General features: G+C 29.2%; 1 protein-coding gene across 4 annotated transcripts; it reads right to left on the bottom strand.

Annotated features, from left to right (window-relative positions):
- LOC105160039 lies at window positions 10,536-21,122 on the bottom strand. 4 transcript variants are annotated; one of them, XR_002286877.1, is made up of 8 exons: window positions 20,126-20,432; window positions 19,599-19,711; window positions 18,905-18,988; window positions 13,712-13,842; window positions 12,901-12,976; window positions 12,242-12,469; window positions 10,774-11,001; window positions 10,536-10,661 (listed from the first exon to the last, which is right to left on the bottom strand). XR_002286877.1 is itself a non-coding variant. In XM_011077303.2 (4 exons), the coding sequence occupies exons 2-4, from the start codon at window positions 19,682-19,684 to the stop codon at window positions 15,898-15,900; spliced, it is 510 nt and encodes a 169-aa protein (XP_011075605.1). In that variant the 5' UTR covers window positions 19,685-19,711; window positions 20,126-20,432; the 3' UTR covers window positions 14,953-15,897. The 4 variants fall into 4 exon arrangements, 1 of the variants encoding a protein (XP_011075605.1); XR_002286878.1 differs by lacking the exon at window positions 20,126-20,432 and adding an exon at window positions 20,471-21,122 and having other exon boundaries at window positions 10,542-11,001; XR_002286876.1 differs by having other exon boundaries at window positions 10,542-11,001.

Here is a 22,412-nt window from a genome sequence, read left to right as displayed (position 1 = left end):
AGTTTTCTTTTCAGTTAGATATACAAAAATTATATTTAGGTAATTTTGTCCTTAAGGTTATATGTCTTTTCACACTTTTGTCTATGTAGTTTCAAGGAATTTTGGATTATTAAATGATTTATTTTTCTATTGAACTTTTTAAATTTTCATTGTTATGTATAATATAGATATATATTTCTTAATTTTAATTGATCAAAATATTGTCTATCGCTCAGTGCTGGATAGAGTAGCAGCAGAATGGAGGTAATCTTTTTATTTTTTTTAATGGCTCCTTTATGCTTTTTGATGATTCTGGATCCTGGAGTAGGTGAGTAAGTGGATAAATATATTTTTCATGTATACAATCAATAACTAGATGTGATTATATTTGCTTATGAATACATCAAATGTGACAAAACGGTAACGAAGCAACTGGAACGGTGACTCCAATTTCCAGTAAGCTGGGAGTGTGGGGAAGTTATAGGAGCAAGATTCAGCTCTTGTGTTATTGTGCTTGGTGGATTCTATCTCAAGTTCAAAGATAGCATGTCTTATAATTAATATTTCATTTTGTCTTCTGCCTCTTTATTTTTGTTCCTAATAATTATTTCACTAATGGGATCAAGAGAAGCCTTTAGGTATGGTATCAAATCTTACTTTACTCTTATTTTTGTCAATCAGGAGTCGGGTATCAACTTCTTTTTTCATCCAAAACACTATGGTGCAGTTAAAGTTAACTTCTTAAATTATATAATAGGTAGTCGAGAGAAACTATAACTTGTTGATTCGTTTCGTATGACCAACTGTTTACATAGAATATTGATAGAGATTAATTTTGTTTTCAAAAAGCATTTTTCACATCCTTTTCACTTACTTTGTGTTCAAAGATTTTGTTAATTATATTAGAATATGTTTTAACATAATTAGTAAATATATTAATTTCATATATATTTGATCAAATATATAAACTAAAAATAACTTATGTAAATAAATTGGAAAGGATGTAGTTAGAAATTTCGCCAATTGGATATTTATATGATGGAGTTGAAAGAGACTATCTTTATCTAATATGTGAGAGTTTGATTGATTGTTTTGGATGAGTTCTAATTGCACATTGTATGTCTTCTTTTATTCTTTCATCTTTTTATTTATAAATAGTCTGAATTTTTGTGTCTAATTATATGTAAGATTTAGTTATTTATTGTAATATTGTCTTCACTAATTTCGGTCATTTTAATTATATTTCTTGTTATTTTATGTCTATGATATTGTGAGAAATATACTTCATTAGAGAATTTCTTATTATATGTTCTATGTTTAGAGAATTTTATGTCTATGCGATTTTTTTCAGGTATGTTTAGTGTTGTGTTTTTGAAAAATAAAAATTATTGTTCATTGTGAAATTATTATCAAATTATGTCTTTTATATATATATAAATTTTGGGTTTGTATCAGATGTGAAATATATCACTAGATAAAAATTTGATATTTGCATTTGTATTTATATGTTTAATTTTTAAATTATCTTTCAATTCTACTACCATGCTCACCCTCAAATATATATATATAGAGAGATTTAATTAATAAAATAAATAAAATTATTTAAATTAAATTAAAAGTTATGAATGTATATTATTCATTCGCATAAATATTACTTTGACCTGCTTTTTGGTAATTATAGAAATACTTATTAGGGCATTTATCTTTAGTTTTTTTTTTATAATTAAATTTTATTAAAACTAATAAATGATAATTCAAAATAATTTATGCAGTTTATATAAATCACATCAGAATTAGTAATTTATATATTAAACAAATATTTTTAAATTATTAAATTATTTTTTTAAAAAAAATTATGCCTTTTTTTCAATCCTACCACCATGCCCACCCTCAGCAGGGGTAGTTTTTAAGTTTTGGATGGAAAGATAGGGGTGGTTTGTATAAAAGGACAAAAAGTGAGGGGTATAAATATAATTATCTTTAGTATATATTCAATTATGTACATATTTATATTTTTGTAATATAAACATATATAATTTATTAAAATAAAAATAGTGAATGAATATTTAGCCTAGGAACTAATCTGTATTAATAATTTAACATTTCAATTATTAAGAGATACAATTTTACATAGATATTTGATAAAAATAAAATAAAATTATTTAAATAAAATAAAAATTGGTATAAATATTCATTCGGTTGAATATTACTTTGACATTTCTTTTATTTTTTGGTAATTATAAAAACGCTCTTGAGGGCATTTTTATTATTAAAAGTATAAGGTAGACTGTGGCATTTTTGGATTTTAATCACCCCTGGCAACATTTAAAATAAAAAAAAGACCCCTGTTAACCTTATCAAATTTTAATTTAATTTTTATAATAGAAATGTTCCCAGTAGTTTATGTAATTACCAAAATATGAAGTCAAAGTAATATTTATGTGAATAAAAAAGACCTTATATATTCTCTATTAACTATTTTATTGTTGAAGCTCTGTATAAAATTACATTCCTTTGAAATATCAAATTATTTAATTAATATATTAAAACATTAGTTATTAGGTTATAAATTAGGGTCATATTTACACCTCTTCATCTACCACTGTTGTCTTTTCAAAAATTAAAGAAATCATCTCTAACAACCTTTAAATAAAAACATTATCTATGTTAGTCTGAGCAAATTTTAATTTAATTTAAATGTGGCAAAGTAATATTTATCGGAATAAATAATATGACTCCATGTATATTTTTATTATTTATACTAATTTTTAATTATAATTTAGATTATTTATTAACTTTTATTAAATTTAAAAATTAGTTAATCAACTATATAGCAGGATATAACGTTTCACCAATTTTATTTCCCTCATTCACTGCATGTTGTGATTATGTTGTGCAGTTCAGTTTTACCACATCAATTCGGTTTCAAATTAATGCATATGATAGTAACGAACAAATAGGCCAACACAGAATGTGGTTGAGTAAATAAAAAACCTCGGCGCAATTGTGGGATGTCGTATGAAATGTCAAATTATTTGATTAAAATATTAATAAAAACTATTTATAAATTATGATCAATTACATTTTCATCTATTGGCTTTTTATACAAATCACTATCGCCTTTCAAATTACACAGAAACCATTCCTAATAGCTTTTAACTAAAAAAATTATCTTTGTTAATCCTGTCAAATTTTAATTTAATTTTTCAATAACAAAAATGTCCTCAAAAGTTTCTATATATCAAAAGATAGAGAGAGTGTGGCAAAATAATTTTTAATTTAGATTTAAATTATTTTGTTAACTTTTTGTTAAATCAATTAATCATAGTGTACCAATTTTATTTTCCTCATTTATTTCATGTCGTGATTATGTGGAGTTCAGTTTTATAAAAGCATAAAATCGGTTACAAATTAATGCATATGATGTGTACGGAAATAAGAAACTTGGGCGCAATTGTGGATGGACAGTTATTTTTATATATTTGCATTATCGTAATATTTGTAATTTTATCATATTTTTTATTAATAAATTTTTAAAATTATTATTAATCATAATAACAAAAATGCCCTCAAAAGTTTTTATATAATTATCAAAAGATAAAGGGTGTGTTCAAGTTATTTATGAGAATGAATATTATGACACCATATATTATTATTTATTCACAACCTTTCATTTATTGTCCTTTTACACAAACTATCATTATTTTTTTAAAAATTACAAAAATCACCCCTAACAGTATTTAAGACCCAAAAATATCTTTACTGACTCGATTAAACTTTAATTTAATTTTTTAATGATAAATGCCCTCAAGAGTTTTTCTGTAATTACCAAAAATTAAAAGAGCAAGTAATATTTATCAGAATTGAATAATATGATTTTATATATTTTTTATTATTCATTTAATTTTTAATTCAATCTTAATTATTTTAATAATTTCTTTTATTGAATTTCTATATAAAAAAATTACATCTCTTAATATATTAATAAAAATAAAATTATATTTACAATCTCTCACTATTTTCTTTTACACAAGCCACACTTATCTTTTAAAAGATTATAGAAATTACTCCTAACAGCCCTTGAAATAAAAAGAAAAAAAAGCAACTTGTTTTATATGAAAAATAGAGTAATATTGTAATAAAGGATTTACTCTATAATTAATTTTTCTCGAACCCTATCGCCATGCCCACCCTCAGTTCTTGCCCAACGTTTGCCCTCTCTCATGTACATAATTCTAAGTATATGGAATAATTATATTTACGTTCCTGCTTTTTTACAAAATAACAAAAATAAAAAATATTCCTGTATAAATTATTTAAAATTATTAAAATTAAAAGATTATTTATTTATTTATAATTAAATTTTATTAAAATTAATAAATTATATTTCAAAATAATTTATGCAGTTTATTGAAATCACATTAGAATTAGTAATTTATATATTAAACAAATATTTTAAATTATTAAATTATTTTTTTAAAAAAATATTCCTTTTTTGTCAATCCTACAATCATGCCCACTAGCAGGGATAGTTTTTAATTTTTGAATGAAAAGGTAGGGGTGGTTTGTATAAAAGGACAATAAATGAGGGATATAAATATAATTATCTCTAGTACGTATTTATATTTTTGTATATAAACATATATAATTTATTAAATTAAAAATAGTGAATGAATCTTTTAATTTTAAGAATTTAGAATAAATTATACATGTTTTAATTTTTAGCCTAGTAACTAATTTTTGTTAATAATTTAACACTTCAATTATTAAGAGATACAATTTTACATAGAGATTTTATTAAAAAAATAAAATTATTTAAATAAAATAAAAATTAGTATAAACAATAAAAAAAATATATGAAGCCATATTATTCATTCGCTTAAATACTATTTTGATATTTCTTTTATTTTTTGGTAATTGTAAAAACACTCTTTAGGGTATTTTTATTATTGAAAAATTAAATGCAAGTTCAATAGGGCATTTTTGGATTTTAAAATACCCTCAAAAATTAAAAAAATTACACTTGGCAACATTTAAAATAAAAAAAAAAAGACCCCTATTAAAATTATCAAATTTTAATTTAATTTTCAATAATAGAAATGTCCTCAGTAGTTTATGTAATTACCAAAATATGAAGTTGTCAAAGTAATATTTATGTGAATGAAAAAGATCTTATATATTCTCTATTAACTTTTTTTATTGTTGAATCTGTGCATAAAATTACATCCCTTTGAAATATCAAATTATTTAATTAATATATTAATAAAAATTAGTTATTAGGTTATAAATCAGGGTCATATTTACACCCCCTTCATCTACCACTGTTGTCTTTTCAAAAATTATATATGTTAATCCGAGCAAATTTTAATTTAATTTAAAGGTGGCAAAGTAATATTTATGAAAATAAATAATATAGCTCCATGTATATTTTTATTATTTATACTAATTCTTAATTATAATTTAGTCTATTTATTAACTTTTGTTAAATTTAAAAATTAGTTAATCAACTATATACCAGAATACAACGTTTCACCAATTTTATTTTCGTCATTTATTACATGTCGTGATTATGTTGTGGAGTTCCAGATTTACCACATCAATTCGATTTCAAATTAATGCATATGATAGTAATGAACAAAATGTGGTTGAGAAAATAAAAAACCTCGGCGCAATTGTGGACGCCGTAAGAAATGTCAAATTATTTGATTAAAATATTAATAAAGATTATCTTTGTTACTTCTGTCAAATTTTAATTTAATTTTTTAATAACAAAAATATTATCAAAAGTTTCTATATACCAAAAGATAGAGAGTGTGGCAAAATAATTTTTAATTTAGATTTAAGTTATTTTATTAACTTTTTGTTAAACCAATTAATCATAGTGTACCAATTCTATTTTCCTCATTTACTTCCTGTCGTGATTATGAGTTCAGTTTTACAAAAATATCATATCGGTTACAAATTAATGCATATGATGTGTACCAAAATAAGAAACTTGGGCGCAATTATGAGATGGACAGCTATTTTTATAATATTTGCATTATCGTAATATTTGTAACTGATCCTATTTTTTATTAATAAATTTTTAAAATTATTATTAATCATAATGATAAAAATGCCCTCAAAAGTTTTTATGTAATTATCAAAAGATAAAAGGTGTGTCCAAGTTATTTATGAGAATGAATATTATGACACCATATATTATTATTTATTCAACCTCTCATTTATTGTCTTTTTACACAAACCATCATTGCTTTTTTAAAAATTACAGAAACCACCCTTAACAGTATTTAAATTCCAAAAATATCTTTATTGACTCAGTTAAACTTTAATTTAATTTTCAATGACAAACGCTCTCAAGATTTTTTTTGTAATTACCAAAAATTAAAAGGGCAAGTAATATTTATTAGAATGAATAATATGACTCTATATATTTTTTATTGTTTATTTAATTTTTAATTTAAACTTAAATTATTTTAATAATTTCTTTTGTTAAATTTCTATATAAAAAAATTACTTCTCTTAATATATTTAATATAATTGAAATGTTAAATTATTTAATTAATATATTAATAAAAATTATAATTATATTTACAATCTCTCACTATTGTCCTTTTTCCGCAAATCACACTTACCTTTTAAAAAATTATAGAAATTATTTCTAACAACCCTTGAAATAAAAACAAAATAAATAAATAAAAAAGCTTGTTTGAATCAAGATAACTTACAAAATCATTTAGAATAGGACTTGGGAGCTAAAAGCATTCAAGAGACTTTAATTCATTTTTTTAAAGTTCTAAAATTAATTATATGAACAATTATACGTAAATTTCTTTTGATTGAAAAATTACATCTAGTACTCCTTGTGTTTATTTTTGTTTAACAAATAGATCTCTCTGTTAGTTAAAATTTACTGAATTTTTTTATGTTAATAAAAACTTAAATAAAAATTTATATTACCCCGAATTGATAGAGACGGGCATTTCTATCATGAAAATTAATTTAATTTTTAAATAATAGAAATACCCTCAAGAGTATTTTTGTAATTACCAAAAGATAAAAGAGGTGTCAAATTAATATTTATGAGGGAATGTTAACTTATTCGATTTAAACAAACCATTTTTGCCTTTACAAAAATACCCTTTTAAAATCCAAAAATGCCCTCAAGTCAAACGGTAGCCAAAGGGAATAAATACTATAACCCCACATTTTTTCAATATTTATATCGATTTTTAATTGAATCTCTATACAATTTTGATAATAAAATATTAAATTGTTCAATTAATATATTAATAAAAATTAATTATTTGGTTATTTCAATTTTTAAAATATTATGGGAACGTATTCTTCATCTTCATATATATTACTTGGCCAATCCCTCTACCTTTTGGTAAATTAGTATTTCTGTCATATAAATTAAGAAATTTGACCAAATGAACATAAGCATTTTGGAAATTTAAAGACTATTAGGAGTTGTATTTTAAAAGACAAGGGTGGTTCATATAAATATAATTATTTCTAAATATAATTTAACAACTAATAAAGATAATACAATTATATAATATCTTACAAGTTAAAACCACAATAATTAAATCAACATAAATTTAAAATTTAAATTAATAATGGAATTGGTAATAGTATAATAAATAATTAAATTTAAATCTAATATATTAGATGTTGAACCCAAAAAGAGAGAATATATTTTTTAAGAATAAATTTATTAAACCACAAGTAAATAGATATAATTTTAATTTTTTAATAAATCTTTTATTATTTAATTTTTTAATAATACTTAATTCATGTTTTGCCCTTGTCATACTTTTTTGTACTATATATGAATAAAATACTTTCATTTGTATGACTTGGCTGTATTTTCCATCTCACAGATTTATTTACATTAAAAAAAATCAAATTAAGTATTGTAATTAAAAAATATTACAAAGAAAGTAACTGAAAACAATAAATAACCAAGATGAGAGTATTTTCTTTTAAATGATTATGTTGAATACAATTCTTTTAGAAATAAATTTATGAAAAGAGAAAATATATGTATTTAACTAACAAAAAGATGAATGATTTCAAAGACATGATCAATCGTCATACATAAAAGGCTATGATTTGACAAATTAATTTTAATTCTAACTAATACTTTGATTTAGCTAATTAATTTTATCTAAAATAATTAAACACATAAATATTAAAGTACATTTTTCATATCAGATAATTTTGTATGTATGTAAGTGAAAAACAATAATTTCAGCTTTTAAAATAGCAAAAAGACAAGAAAGTACAAACACTGACATACAAATCAAACATATTTTGTTAAGATGCTTCCTATCAATCAATTTAATATCTTTACAAATATATTTAAAATAAAATTAATTATACTTAAACCCCATTTTGAAAATACTAACTTATATTTTATCCCAAAAAATCTTTACTTACATTCCCCACTCAGTTCACACATGACTCCCTTTTTGTTAAAATTTGAATTGAAAATGCTAAATTATACTTTAATCCCAAAGAATTTTTCGAAATTACACTTATACGCCCTCCAAGATTCTCGGTTCACACATTACCCCTGACGTAAACTAATAAAAACATTAAAATAAAGGATATTATTGCTAACAACAACATTTTTTGTTAAAATCCTAACAAGAAATCAATTGTAAAAAGTAAATCTTCAAAGAGGGTGTAAGTGTAATAAATAGAAAGTAACCCAAAAGAAAAAAACAAAAAAGTCCCTATGCAACACAGACATTAAATCAATAGTGTTTTTGAAATTACCAAAAGATAAAAGAGGTGTCAAGTAATAATTTAATTTTTAAACGACAGAAATCACCTCAAGAGTGTTTTTGTAATTACCTATGTCAAAATAATATTTATGAAAAAATATTAAATTATTTAGTTAATATATTAATAAAAATTAGTTACCAGGTTGTAAATTAAGATACCTCACCTATTGTCCTTTTACACAAACTTTAAAAAATACAGAAACCACTCCTAACAACCTTTAAAATCCAAAAATGCTCCTATTAACACGATCAAACTTTAATTTAAAAAAATGCCCTCAAGTAATTATCAAAAAGTAGAGGAAGTGTCAAATTATATATGGGAATGAATACCATGAGCCCACATATTTTTTCAATATTATAATAGTTACTATTGAAATATAATTAGACACAAATATTCTATTCAATTTATTTTTTTCTTAAAAAATAATTGATAATTAATATATTAATAGATTTCAAAGTGTAGATTATTTATAAATAAAAAGATAAAAGAATAACAAATGAAATACACTAAATGTGTAATCAGAACTCGTCTACAAACAACAGTCAAAATCCTGCATACGACACAGAAGAGTTATGATGAAATGGATCCACATATTAGATAAAAACAGTCTCTTTCACCTCCATCATAAACTGTACTATTAATATGAATAACATAAGATATGAGATCTTTTGTGCAGATGCATTCCTAAATGAGATGACGCGAAGTATTACCCAAATAAAAAGACAAATAATACTAAATATGCTTTATTAACAAGAAAAAAAAAAACCCATATTAGCCTACATATTATAACGTTTTGACTATAGAATCGTGCATGAACCACAAATATAAAATACTAAGGCTAAAAATTTCATGAATAACAAAACCTACTAAAGAATAAATATTACAATATCACCAATAAAAAATTATCAATCTTCTTGTATTAGAAGTGCATGTGGCTCACAAAATTACAAATAAAATATAAGCATGCCTAGTTATTGATATATCCACTTACTCACCTCCTCCACGAGGCAGGCACTATCATATTTCATAAACATGTTGAAGGCACATACATTCACAAACTTGTGTAGGTTTTCATTTACGTATCACCTAATACTAAGAAAGCAACAACAACAAGATAAAACTGCAAATAAGAAATCCGTGCAGAGAGAAGTAAAAACATGTTGACCCTCATAATAAAAAGCATAAAGGAGCCATCAATAAAATGAAAGGTTTACCTCTATTCTGCTACTCGATCCAGCACTGAGTAATGAACAATATTCTGATCAATTAAAATTAAGTAATTTATAACTATATTATACATAAATATCGTGAATGATAACCTAATACTCCTTTTAATAATAAATAAAAGTTTGTCAAAAACAAAGTGTTAATAGAAAAAGAAGCTTTTATAAGTTCCTTTAAAAGACATCTATAAAAGTGTCAAAAGACATTTATAACCTTAAGGACCACTTTAATAATAAATGAGAAATAGTTATAAAAGTACAGTATTACCCAAATAAAACTTTTGTAGTTCTAACTGAAAAGACTATTTAGTCATTCCACTTTCTATGTCAATTGAAACATAATAAGAAGGCAAATAACACTTAATAAGCTTTATAAAAAAATACCCTATTAGCCTACATATGATAACGTTTGACTATAAAATCGTGCATGAACCACAATCATAAAATATTAAGGCTAAAAATTTCATAAATAACAAAACCTACTAAAGAATAAATATTATAAAATCACCACCTACTAAAGAATAAATATTATAAAATCACCAATAAAAAATTATCAATCTTCTTGTATTAGAAGTGCCTCTTAAAAATACAAATAAAATTTAATACAAGTAAATACAATAATGTAACCAATGGGTTGAACTTCCTTGGCTTCTGCTCAATAGGCTTTAAGCAAAACCAAAACGAATGGTAAGAAAATAACACAAAATAAATGAAAATTTCAATTTGTTGATTAATCCAATTAAGATGAGAAAGAGAGATAACAAAACATTCTCACCGTGTAAAGTGAATCCTTGTTGACTGGCACCGGAACATTGTGTTCCCTCCTTCATTCAGCAAGTGTTTTCATTCCCTGGCAAGCTATGATATTCTCACCGTGTAAAGTGAATCCTTATTGACTGGAGCCGGAAGGTTTGCTTCCTCCTTCATTGAGTAACTATTTCATTCCCTGCCAAGTTTATCAGCAACTGTTTTCACTGGAAGGTTTTGTTCCCTCCTTCAGCAACTGTATTCATCAAGTCTTACCACATGGTTAAAATGCTGTTGTCAAAGGGTTGTAAAAGCGAGGAACTTCGACCTCAGTCCAAGCATGCAAGAGCACACTATCTACCAGACAAGCAGATTCAGTCTACAAGATAATATTGCTAAGTTTACATGTAATTTTAATTAATAAGGCATCTAGAAGAATGAAAGCATCGAAAAATTATAATGTGAAAAAGATAGAAAAGACTCATACTTTTAACAGTTTTACAATGTATGGGAGGAAGGAGGAAAAGATACTCTTTCTGGAACATTCTAGCATCCATAACACAATGGTTTCATTCCCTACGAAGTCTTAAGGACAATATTACCTAAATATAACTTTTGTAGATCTAACTGCAAAGAGTCCAAACTCAAAACTCTTATCAGGTAAGGTTACAAGCCTTACTCGTGTGTTAAACAAGTACCAAGAGAAAGTGACAAAAGAACAAAAGGCAACGAAGGTGGTCTTTTATTTAAGCGCAACATACAGCTTCCAATTTCCTTGTTAGATTTGTCGATGCCCTTCACTCTAGAAATTTCATGATCATTGAGCCACGGAAAATATTAGAATTAAAGCTACATAACTAATCAAAATATAGCATATTAGAAATTACTTGATGCTTAAACCAATAGGCAGAAACTGTACCAAAAGCACCGCAAAAGTAATTATGTGTATGTAAATTGGCACAGAACCTAAAAAACATGCCAATCACCAAATTTGGAAGATCAGAAACAGACAAAATTAACCAAATTACTGTCAATACCAAATATAAGAAATTCTTTTCTTAACTTCAAGCAAATATTAAATAATTTCTCCTTCAATGTCAAGGCAACATTAGCAGAGGCAATGTAAGTGAGCCAGAACAAAGAAGTATTCAGATTAATATAACCACACAAACAACTAATCGGGTCAAAGACTTTTTCTGACAACATAAATTACACTGAAACTTTGAAAGGCATCAACAGACAGTAATCATAAGATATTGACACTGAAATTGAATGCTAATGTTGTTCTTAGGTATATTTCTTCTATAGGAACATAATGTATTATTGATCTCCCCTTGTTAATCATGGCATGTAAAAGTATGTATGGACAATACACACACAAGGACTAACATATAAACGAAGGAAGCTAGTGATTGGGTGTGACATGCAAACTGTTACAAACATTCAAACAGAACTTCTTCAATCATCCAATAGAAACTGACAACACTACCACTTACTTTGGAAGCATCCAGAACCATCAACACAAGATGTGCTGATTTGGCAACTGCGATAACCTGAAACCATACTCAAGAAGTTCCTTTAAGGCATATAATATCCTCCAAAAGCCAAGTCAGTTTCACCAAGCATCACATCTAGTTTATCATCTATTATAGACTAAACCTTTACCTTGGTACCACGCCCCTTTCCTTCAGATGCACCTTTATAACTCCAGGAACATCAAGGAGCTGTATTTTAGCATAATTGTAGTGAACAAGTTAGTGTGGTGAACTCATATGATGGGGCTTCTAAATGAGTTCCCGTCAACATAGTCAAAAGTGCTGATTTTCCAACACTGGGAAGTAATAATTGCAAAATATCTTCAGAACACCAATAACAATACCACATAAAAAGAATGATTTTACATGTCAATAACCTTAAAAGGAAAAATCCTTAATCCCAAGAACTGACCAAGAAAGACATGGCAGCTAAAGAAATGACACTAGTACAAAATGAGAGAACAACCATGATCAACCAAAAGCCAATTAGTTAACTATTAGTTCGAAACAACCTCTGTTAGCAAAATCATGCGAACAAGATAAAAATTCAGTCATTCTTTAGGATTCTAATTTTCTCGCTTTTTCCAACACATAATACTTAAAGTAATGACAAGGCCAACCTGGGGAAGCCTATCAGGGGAACACGTCCATGGCAACAATTGGTAACTTCAAAACCCTCCCAACTCCACTAGAACCCTAATTCATCATGGAAGAATTATCAGAATACAAAAGCACTTTAAAGGATTGAATTATTATAATTGAAAAGAATCTTGGAAGATGAATCTATTAGAATAATTTTCTATGCAAGCAACCATTCACATATTGACACAACAAGAAGAAATCAAAGAAGTTGCATACTTTTGGGGGCTCCAACAATTGCATCCTCAGCTTTGCTATCTTAACCTTGAGCTGACCCAAATGATATTATGTATAATCAAACAAGTTACTATCATGATTATGCATCTTGCAGCATCGTATAGACGGTCAAATCCATCATACCTAAAGCTTAGTAAACAATAGTCAAATCAAGAGCACAGTGTCTATCACATAAGTTTTCTAAGTTAAATGTCATTTTAATTAATAAGGCATATATCAAAATGCAACTATGAGAAATCATGATGTAAAAAAGATAGAAAATATTTTTAAGAGTTTTACAATGTATCAGGGGAAAGGCGGAAAAGATACTCTTTTAGAACAACCTAGCATTCATTATCTTACATTCTCGGACTCTTTTCGGAACTACCTAATATCCTTACAAGGTTATATTTGGCTGAATATGTAACCAATGCACCAGAAGCTCAAGAATAGAGAGCAACAACAAAGTTTCAGCACATGGAACAAATTCAAAAAGTCGCGTAGCAAATGTGTAAGCTGATGAACAGAAACAATTCACATGCCAAAGTGCAGAAAAATACCATGCAGGAAAGTTACCTTTTGTCTTTATGCTGGAAAAACAGACTACAAAGTTCTCCAAGACTTCACACATGCATTCCCACTACGAGTTACAGAAGCCTATTTTTGAAGAAGCCCACTCAGACTGCCATTCCCATGAAGTCTCTAGACTGTCAATTGAAAGATTTTAGCATATGCATTCCCAAAAATCGCAGACATTTTTAACATATCATCCAAGCACATCAATCCCGGTTCTGTGATAAAGAAGACCATAACGGTTTCAATATTCTAATATAATCCCATACAGTTCCTCTTTGTGCAGCGAATTTAAGAAATTAAGATTAACTCCACCGTACTGCTTCGCATGAATAAAATGCTATTACATGACGACTCCAGATTGACAAAACAAGAGTAAAGTAGTATTTGATACGTGATGGCTTCTCTTGACCCCTCTAGAGAAACGATTATTAGGAAGAGACAAAAGACAACAGACAATATTAAGTATAATTATAATTGACATGCTATCTCTGAACTTTAGACAAAAAACCACCCAACAAAATAACACAAGAGCTGACTTTGAATCCTATAACTTCCAACTGTGATGTGTAAAAAAGTATCACCTACATTACACTCCATCTTTCAGAAACTTGGGGTATCTTAACATCACAAACCTACGCAACAAAATCCTTTCTAATAACTCGAAATAAGCATGAATAGAAGGTTAAAATATATTTTAATAGATTCCCGCACACCAAAACCATGCTTGTCCTCAAATATTTCTCAATCCAAATACACGAATTATCCATGTAGCAATTGTCAAATTTCCTTTCATTTCAGTCAAGTATATCCCCTACACTAATATAACTTAATAGTTTAAGAAGAGATAGCAATACTGAGAAACAATCACTTGTAGCACAACATTCAACACACAAGTATCCCATTGACTTTATCAAAATCAAATGAAACAAGTCTCAACACTCTCACAAGGGTGTCACTCTAATCACTCATAAAGTGTTTAAGAATTCGCTTGTCACTCTAATCACTCATAAAGTGTTTAAGAATTTGGGTTCCACTCAAATCATACATAGTATGTCATTACCATAGGCTTGCTTGTGAATCAAATCTCCACCACCAACAAAATGCAAATTAATGCATGAATCAAAGGGTCTTTGTATGGGTTGTAATGGGGCTTAGGACAAGGTGTGGTAAAAAATAGGTCGAATCGTAGCTTATGAATTCAAAGGACGATGTCAACCTAGTTGCTTATCCTTCAAAGCTCATTCTCCTTCAACTCGATTCAAGCACTTTGAACAATCAAACTCCTTATTATTTGTTTTGTTTTCTGTTTCTGAATCTCTTTCTTTTTCAGAATTTTTTCTTTTTTTCTTTTTTTTCTTCTTTTTTCTTTTTTTTTTTCCTTCTTTTCTTCTTTTTTTTCTTCTTTTTTTTTTTCATTTCCTCTTTGCTCTTTTATTTCTTTTCCTTGGGGCTACCAATGCGTCCCCAGTATACAACTTGAATCATTTAATTCACTCATTTTCATGTCATACAAGCAACCAAGCCAACATCATCCCATTGAATGGGTTCAAAAATCACTTCAGGAGATAACCAAGAAGGGGATAATTCGGCTTATAACGTGGTTTAATCAAGAAAAGAAAAGCCAAGGCTCAAATGAAGTTTCTACGGTTGAATTCAAGGTAGGTTCTTTTTAGGTCAATGGGTTACTCCTAAGTGCCCTTATCACTTTCATACACCAATCTTAGAAGATTGTGGTCTCAAAATGTATTACACAAGCAAGTTCTAGAATGAAAATACTAAGTTTGATTCCCTCAATCAAAAGAAATGTAGAAGCACTATTTAAATGGAAGTGCTTTGGTTCAAAAGCTCACACAAAGGACTTTTGTGTTGATTCTTGAACATCGTTCATTTGATGCAGTCAATGGAACACACTTCACACATTTTTTTTTAATATGCTACTAGTGCTAGTTTCTCCTACTTACCTCAACTTATACCAAAAAATTCTATTAATGTACGGGATATCACAAGACAACAATCTGAAAATTCAACAGCTACTGCGGGATAATTCACATATTTTTCTCAAGACACTCTAACTTCCTTCACAAGTTTCGGTGTTCAATTAAAATTGTCAAAACCCAATTAAATATTTTCAATCCCCACACATCCATATTCCAACACATCAATTCAAATTTCAAACATTCAGATTTTCAACAACACAACCAATTTTGCAAGGATCGTTCTAAAATGACTATCCAACCACCTCCCAAAAAATCAATAACTTCACAAGTAGAAGCACAACATACCTCCCCCACACCCAGCACATATATTGTCCTCAATGTATGCATGCAGACCCACAGAAATAAGGAAATGAAAAGTAAAAAGAAAGAAAACATGTTCCTGAAATGTGGGATGGTGTCAAGGTCTACTCGACAGAAGGTAGCGGAGGTGGAGGCAACAACGGGGGGGTGTGCTGGCTGAAGCCTTCCATTTGGGCGCGTTGTCCTTAGTCGAACCATGATAAAGAGTTGGGCTATGGGTGAACCACAACTGTGTATATGTGAAACATATATTATTCACCAACTCCCGGAAGCAAAATCATAAAAAATTAATGTCATGCCTCATAAGCATGTTGAAGGCGCAAATGTTCACCTACTTGTATAAACAAAATATAAAATGCAAACAAGATATCTGTGTAGAGAGAAGAACATAGTAGTTAATGGCGCGCGCCATGGCCAAAGGCGCAAGTCTCTCGCCATTCTCAGCCTGTGGCGCTGGCCTTCGTCCATGGCAACGCCTAGGCACCATTCGGGCTGTTGCCGAGGCGCGAGCCAGGCATGCCTTTGTGAGCCTAGGCCTTTCTAGGTCTGGGCCCATCAAAATTTTATAAAACAAATTAAAAAAGTAAGGAACAACAGGTACTGTTGCTTATTCCCTGTGCCGCCACCAAGTACGTTTTCTCTCTTTTTTCTTGTGTTGCTGCTACTTTCTCATGATACTTTTTGTTCTTCTTTTGGCTTCTCGTTTTCTTTTCAATTTTGTTATTTTTTTCTTTTCTTTTCTTCATAGACTTACTCTATTTTTCCTTTTCTTGTCTTTGATTCTGATATTATGTAATGTAACTATGTAGTCTATGTTCTTTAGTTAAGTATTAATGTAAATTGAAATCATCACTTTCATATATATATTATTTGTTTGTTGATCAAAGTATGCTATGGTTCAGTAATTAAACTATATGCTTTAGTTTAGTATAGTATATAGAGTTACTACATATTCTATAAATTTTAATTTCTGAAATTGCTCCTCTAATTTTTTAAAGGGAAAAAATATAAGTATTATTTATTTATTTTAATTTCTTTTACATTGTTCTAGTCGAAATGGCGCACAGCGCAGCTCCAGGAGCCCTTGGCGCCATTGTGCACCATGCACCATAAACTACTATGGAGAAGAAGAAACGTGCTGGCTGTAATAACAAAATGCATATAGGTGCCATCAAAAAATTAAAAGGATTACATTGATTCAGATACTAGATGCAGCACTAAGTAATAAATAGTATTTTGATCAATTAAAATCAAGTTATCTATATCTATATTATGCATAAAAACCGTGAATGACGACTTAATACTCTTTATAATAATAAATAAAAAATTTTTGAAAAACAAAGCTTTAATAGAATAATGAACTATTTAATAATCCTAAACTCCTTTAATAGATCGAAGTGTGAAACAACATTTATACCCTCAAGGACTCTATTAATAAATCATGATAAGACTTCAACAATACGTATAGTACCTCATTTGATTGCCTAATGTAAAATTTTAGTTTTAATCGAATTATATAAATCATTAATTTGAAATAAAATAGATAAGCATATACTATTCTCTACAAGTAAAATGAGAATGATCATGATTTTTTTTTAAATATGATAATGGAATTAAAAATTTTAAATTTATCAATCATTTGATTTAACCAAGATAATTTAGGTTGTGAACTGCATTTTAACCCCACATTGAACCTAAAACATAGTGAAAGGTTTAATTTAATATGTGGTGATAGAATTTAAATATAAGTTCAAATCTTATCCATTATTAAAAAAAAATACATAGAAGAATTTCTAACCATACAATGCAAGAATTTCTAACATATTGCATACTTGTGGTTCATACACAACTTTAGAGTCAAACATTAACATTCTTGTGTAAAACACATTAGAAGCAGTTGACCACAGATACTGAGCCAGTCTGAAGCATAATAGCAAACTATATGTAAATAATGTTCCTGCATCACTAATACAGTTACATGTAAACCAAGGTAACACGGTCCAGTCAAAGGTTAAGGTCCTAAACAAAAGAATGAAGACGACTATCAGTTCTCTTTTTTCTAGTGTGATTTTGCTTAATTGTAAGTAGAGAATGCTGTGTTCCGTGGAAGAAAAATAGGAGTATGTATCAGAAATGAGTATTCCAGTTATAGCTAATACAAAACTTATCCCAATTCTTTCTTTCTTTTTTTGTTTTTTGTAATAGAATAACATATTGCATACTTGTGGTTTACACCATTTTAGAGCCAAAATTATCATACTCGTGTAAAATACATCTAGAAGCAGCTGACACCACAGATACTGTGCCAGTATGAAGCATAATAGCAAACTATATGTAAATAATGTTCCCGCATCACTAATATAGTTACATGTAAACTAAGGTAACACTGTCCAGTCCAAGGTTAAGGTCCTGAACTAAAGAATGAAGACGACTCTCAGTCTGTTCTCTTTTTCTAGTGTGTTTTTGCATTATTTGTAAGTAGAGAATGTTGTGCTCTATGGAAGAAAAATAGGTGTATAGATTATGTTTCAGCAATGACTGTTCTAGTTATAGACAAATAAAAAATTATCCAATTCTTCTTTAGGCTGGATGCCAAAGATATGAATAATGCATTAAAAAATATATTGATCCAAGTAGCTACACTCTAACCAGAAAAAGGTACCCAGAAATTTTAATTAGTTCCTTTAGTAGCCAAGAGTTGAGGAAAACAAGGAACAAAGAGTTAGGGAAAACAAAATATATGACCAGAATTACTTCAATTAAGTCAAACTCCATATTGCTAATTCAAAGTGTGTGCCAACCTTGACATACAACAGTATATCTCAGTCTCTAAATAGTTAAACAAGTGCCCTACAACAACACAAGAATTATATATTGTTGTAACTTGTAACATTACCTAGCTTTCAGATCCTCATTCACCCCTTTCAAGTCCTCTGCTTTCTCCTTAATCTCCCTCATGGATTGTTGAAATTCCAGGTTCCTACAGCAAAATGATCAGGATATTAATATGAGCTATTAAAGAAAAACAAAAAAAGGCATGCTAATGAGCTGGAAACAACAAAAGCTTATCACGTAAGAAAGTTGAACATAAGAAACCCAAATCAGAGAAAGGAACCACTTCAACAGTTAGAACACAATATTAATATAATATCAAATTTTTAGCTATGGTTAACCACATTGAAATGTTTATCCTAAGTCATATTAGTTGCCAGAGCATCAAAACTTTCTCTGAGTTCTGGAAAAAAGACTCAACATAACTGACAAAAGAGAGCGCCTATTCACAGGTTAACCATTGTAATGTCCAACCAATCACAGCATTATCTAAAACCCAGTATATCAATGCTAACTATTAGAACTTGAAAGGAGTGGAGAAAATATCTCGTCAACTAATGAGGACTTAAAAGAACTGAAAGAAGAATGCTCTTCACACCTCAACAAGGGCGATAACTTATCATAGCTTATGATTATTTATTTATTTTAAATGAATCATCGTATAAGATAACCAAGATTAACCATTACATGCGGAAACTAATTCAAGTATGAACAAAAAACAACAGCAGAAATCGAGACTTCAATGTAAAAGAGAATACCTGTCGGCTTCACCTTTAATCTTCTTGAAGAACTCATCGAACACACTGAATTCACATCTAAAGAAAACTCCATTGGGCAGAAGCATTTGCAGCCTGGGCAATCTACTGGAGATCTACAGAGAAACACTCAACATGTGAAAATTATTCTAGAAAGGGAAAGGAAAAGAGAAAGCAGAAGAAACACACACACATGTTGAGATCCTAATAATTTGTGACTGCTAAGAAGAAGGTGTTTGGAGGGGAATAAATCTCTGGCAAGTTTTCTGCTGGCCCACATCACAAATCACAACCTAGAGAGATTATAAAATATTTCTTGGAATTTATATATGAAAAGGAGTCACAATTTAGGTGTATCCATAGATTTAATGTGTCTGGACATATAAGATGTAAATCAATCTTAGAGGTGATACATTCAGGATCACACATAAAAGGGTTTTTAATTCGTTTCTTCCAGCAACATGGATCTCATACGAATTCAAACTCACTTCATCAGTAGAAAACATGTGAGTGTGAGTAGGGGGTTTTACCAGTGGGGTTTCCCTTTCTTGGATTTGTCTGCATTGAGCCCACCTGCTACTTCCGTTGTACCTCAGTCATTGTTTTTTTCCCAAGGGTGCTGCCTTGCGTAGGGGCAGAATCAGAGGCGACGAATCTTGAACGCACTTCACCGTCTCTCCTTCATCGAGGCTGCAGAAACCCTTCAGATTTAATAGATTAGTGAAAGAAGATAACCCTTCACTCCCTTTCTGCTGATCTTTCCCCCCTTTTTCTTTTCTCTGTTTTTTTGGGTGAGAATCGGAACATGAATAGAGGAAATGGAAAATGAAGGGGTGAGGCTTAAAACGCATGTGAGTGTGAGTAGGGGGTTTTACCAGTGGGGTTTCCCTTTCTTGGATTTGTCTGCATTGAGCCCACCTGCTACTTCCGTTGTACCTCAGTCATTGTTTTTTTCCCAAGGGTGCTGCCTTGCGTAGGGGCAGAATCAGAGGCGACGAATCTTGAACGCACTTCACCGTCTCTCCTTCATCGAGGCTGCAGAAACCCTTCAGATTTAATAGATTAGTGAAAGAAGATAACCCTTCACTCCCTTTCTGCTGATCTTTCCCCCCTTTTTCTTTTCTCTGTTTTTTTGGGTGAGAATCGGAACATGAATAGAGGAAATGGAAAATGAAGGGGTGAGGCTTAAAACGTGGGATTGAGGATGGACGGTCGTTTTGGGTAAAATGGCCAGAAAGAGGACGGCGATTTTTAGGGTTTTTACCCGTGGATTTTTTCTTTTTTGGATATCTATAGTACAATTTCTTCCCAAGATTCTAAGAAATCATCGAAAAATCGCAAAAAAAGGGAAGAAGAAGAAGAAGAAAAGGAATTTGCATTGAGAAATATGAGAGAGAGAGAGAGAGAGAGAGAGACTTTGAGAAATATGACAGAGAGAAATGGTTTGTGCTTCTTGGGTACGAAGATGATGATGACGACATTGGCTGCAGTATCACTTGTATTCCCAAAGTTGCCATAGCCCCCCCACCCCACACCCTTTTTTTATTAATTTCTTTTTGTAAAATACACAAACTCTCTGAGTTAATTATTTTTTTATTATAAAAAAAATTATTTTATTATAATTTTTTTTAAAATAATAACACAAACATGAGTTAATTATTTTTTTATTATAAAAAAAATTATTTTATTATAATTTTTTTTAAAATAATAACACAAACATGACGAGTCGCGATTTGAAATCGTGACTCGTCATTAAATTAATCCCAAAAAATGCAAAATTCCCCAAGTTGGGAAACAAAATCCCGACTTCAAGTCGGGATCCTGAATGATTTTGTTTCCCGACTTGGGAAATTCTGCTTTTTTTTTTTCGTTTAAATTATTATTATATAATTTAATTTATATATAATTAATTTTAACAATATACTAAAATCCAAAATTAATAAAATTAACATTGCATTAACTTAAAAAATTACAATTAAGGGTACAAATGTAATAGTTATTTATTTTGTACAATTGTAAAAAATTACATTAAATGTATAAATGTAAAAGTGTATATTTTTGTACAATTGTAAAAAATACAAAAAATATACAATTAATCCTGGCTACCCGGTACTGGCACATCCGATTGTGTTGAAGAATTTCTTTGTTGTGCTTGTTGTCGTGCACGCCTTTGCGCCCAATCCATCTCGTTGTGAATACGTGTTGTTTGATTTCGACCAGGGCGCGAAGAGATGCGAATAGTAGGATCGTGGACCAACTCAAATCCCGGTACATCCCAATAATCTTCGGAATGTACAGGTTCAAATGACTTAGAATATATATTCTTATAAGTCATTATATCGTAATAATCCTTCACCATTGATGCAGCATTAATCATGAATGCAGCGCAAACCTTTTGAGCGTGACTGCAAGGTATACCAAATTGAGTCCATTTGCCGCAAGAACATTCTCGGTTCGCAATTTTGACAACATGGGTGTTGACTCCATGTCCACCGTGACGTCTTGTAACAACGGAGGCGGACTGTTGGAACTGATGGTATTTGGTGACAGTATGTTCAACAGAATTTTGATGCCAACGTGTGAACATCTTATATGCAAAATCCGTCCACAGTTGGTTGTTGGTCAACATTACAGTACTTCTTGCTAACCTCTCACGGAAATAATGGACACTTCGCTGAAACGTCATCTCAGCAATTGCTGTCAACGGTAGGCGACGAGCCCCTTTCAATACTCCATTTATGCATTCCGACATATTTGTCGTCAGAATTCCGCATCGCCATCCACCGTCCTGTGATGCTGTCCATTTTTCCTTGTTGA

The sequence above is a fragment of the Sesamum indicum genome, linkage group LG4, assembly GCF_000512975.1.
Source record: "Sesamum indicum cultivar Zhongzhi No. 13 linkage group LG4, S_indicum_v1.0, whole genome shotgun sequence".
NCBI classification, from domain to species: domain Eukaryota; kingdom Viridiplantae; phylum Streptophyta; class Magnoliopsida; order Lamiales; family Pedaliaceae; genus Sesamum; species Sesamum indicum.
The sequence above is the reverse complement of the archived record's forward strand: the minus strand, read 5'-3'. Positions and strand labels throughout refer to the sequence as shown.

Bases quoted from the DNA above. Each gene is read 5' to 3' on its own strand.
- LOC105160039 (XM_011077303.2), bottom strand. From the start codon at position 19,684: ATGCTTCTGCCCAATGGAGTTTTCTTTAGATGTGAATTCAGTGTGTTC. The intron at 18,989-19,598 runs GTATTCTCTTTT...ATTTTGCTGTAG, and splicing joins ATTAAAGGTGAAGCCGACAG to GAACCTGGAATTTCAACAAT. The intron at 16,238-18,904 runs GTAATGTTACAA...ACATATACACAG, and splicing joins AATGAGGATCTGAAAGCTAG to TTGTGGTTCACCCATAGCCC.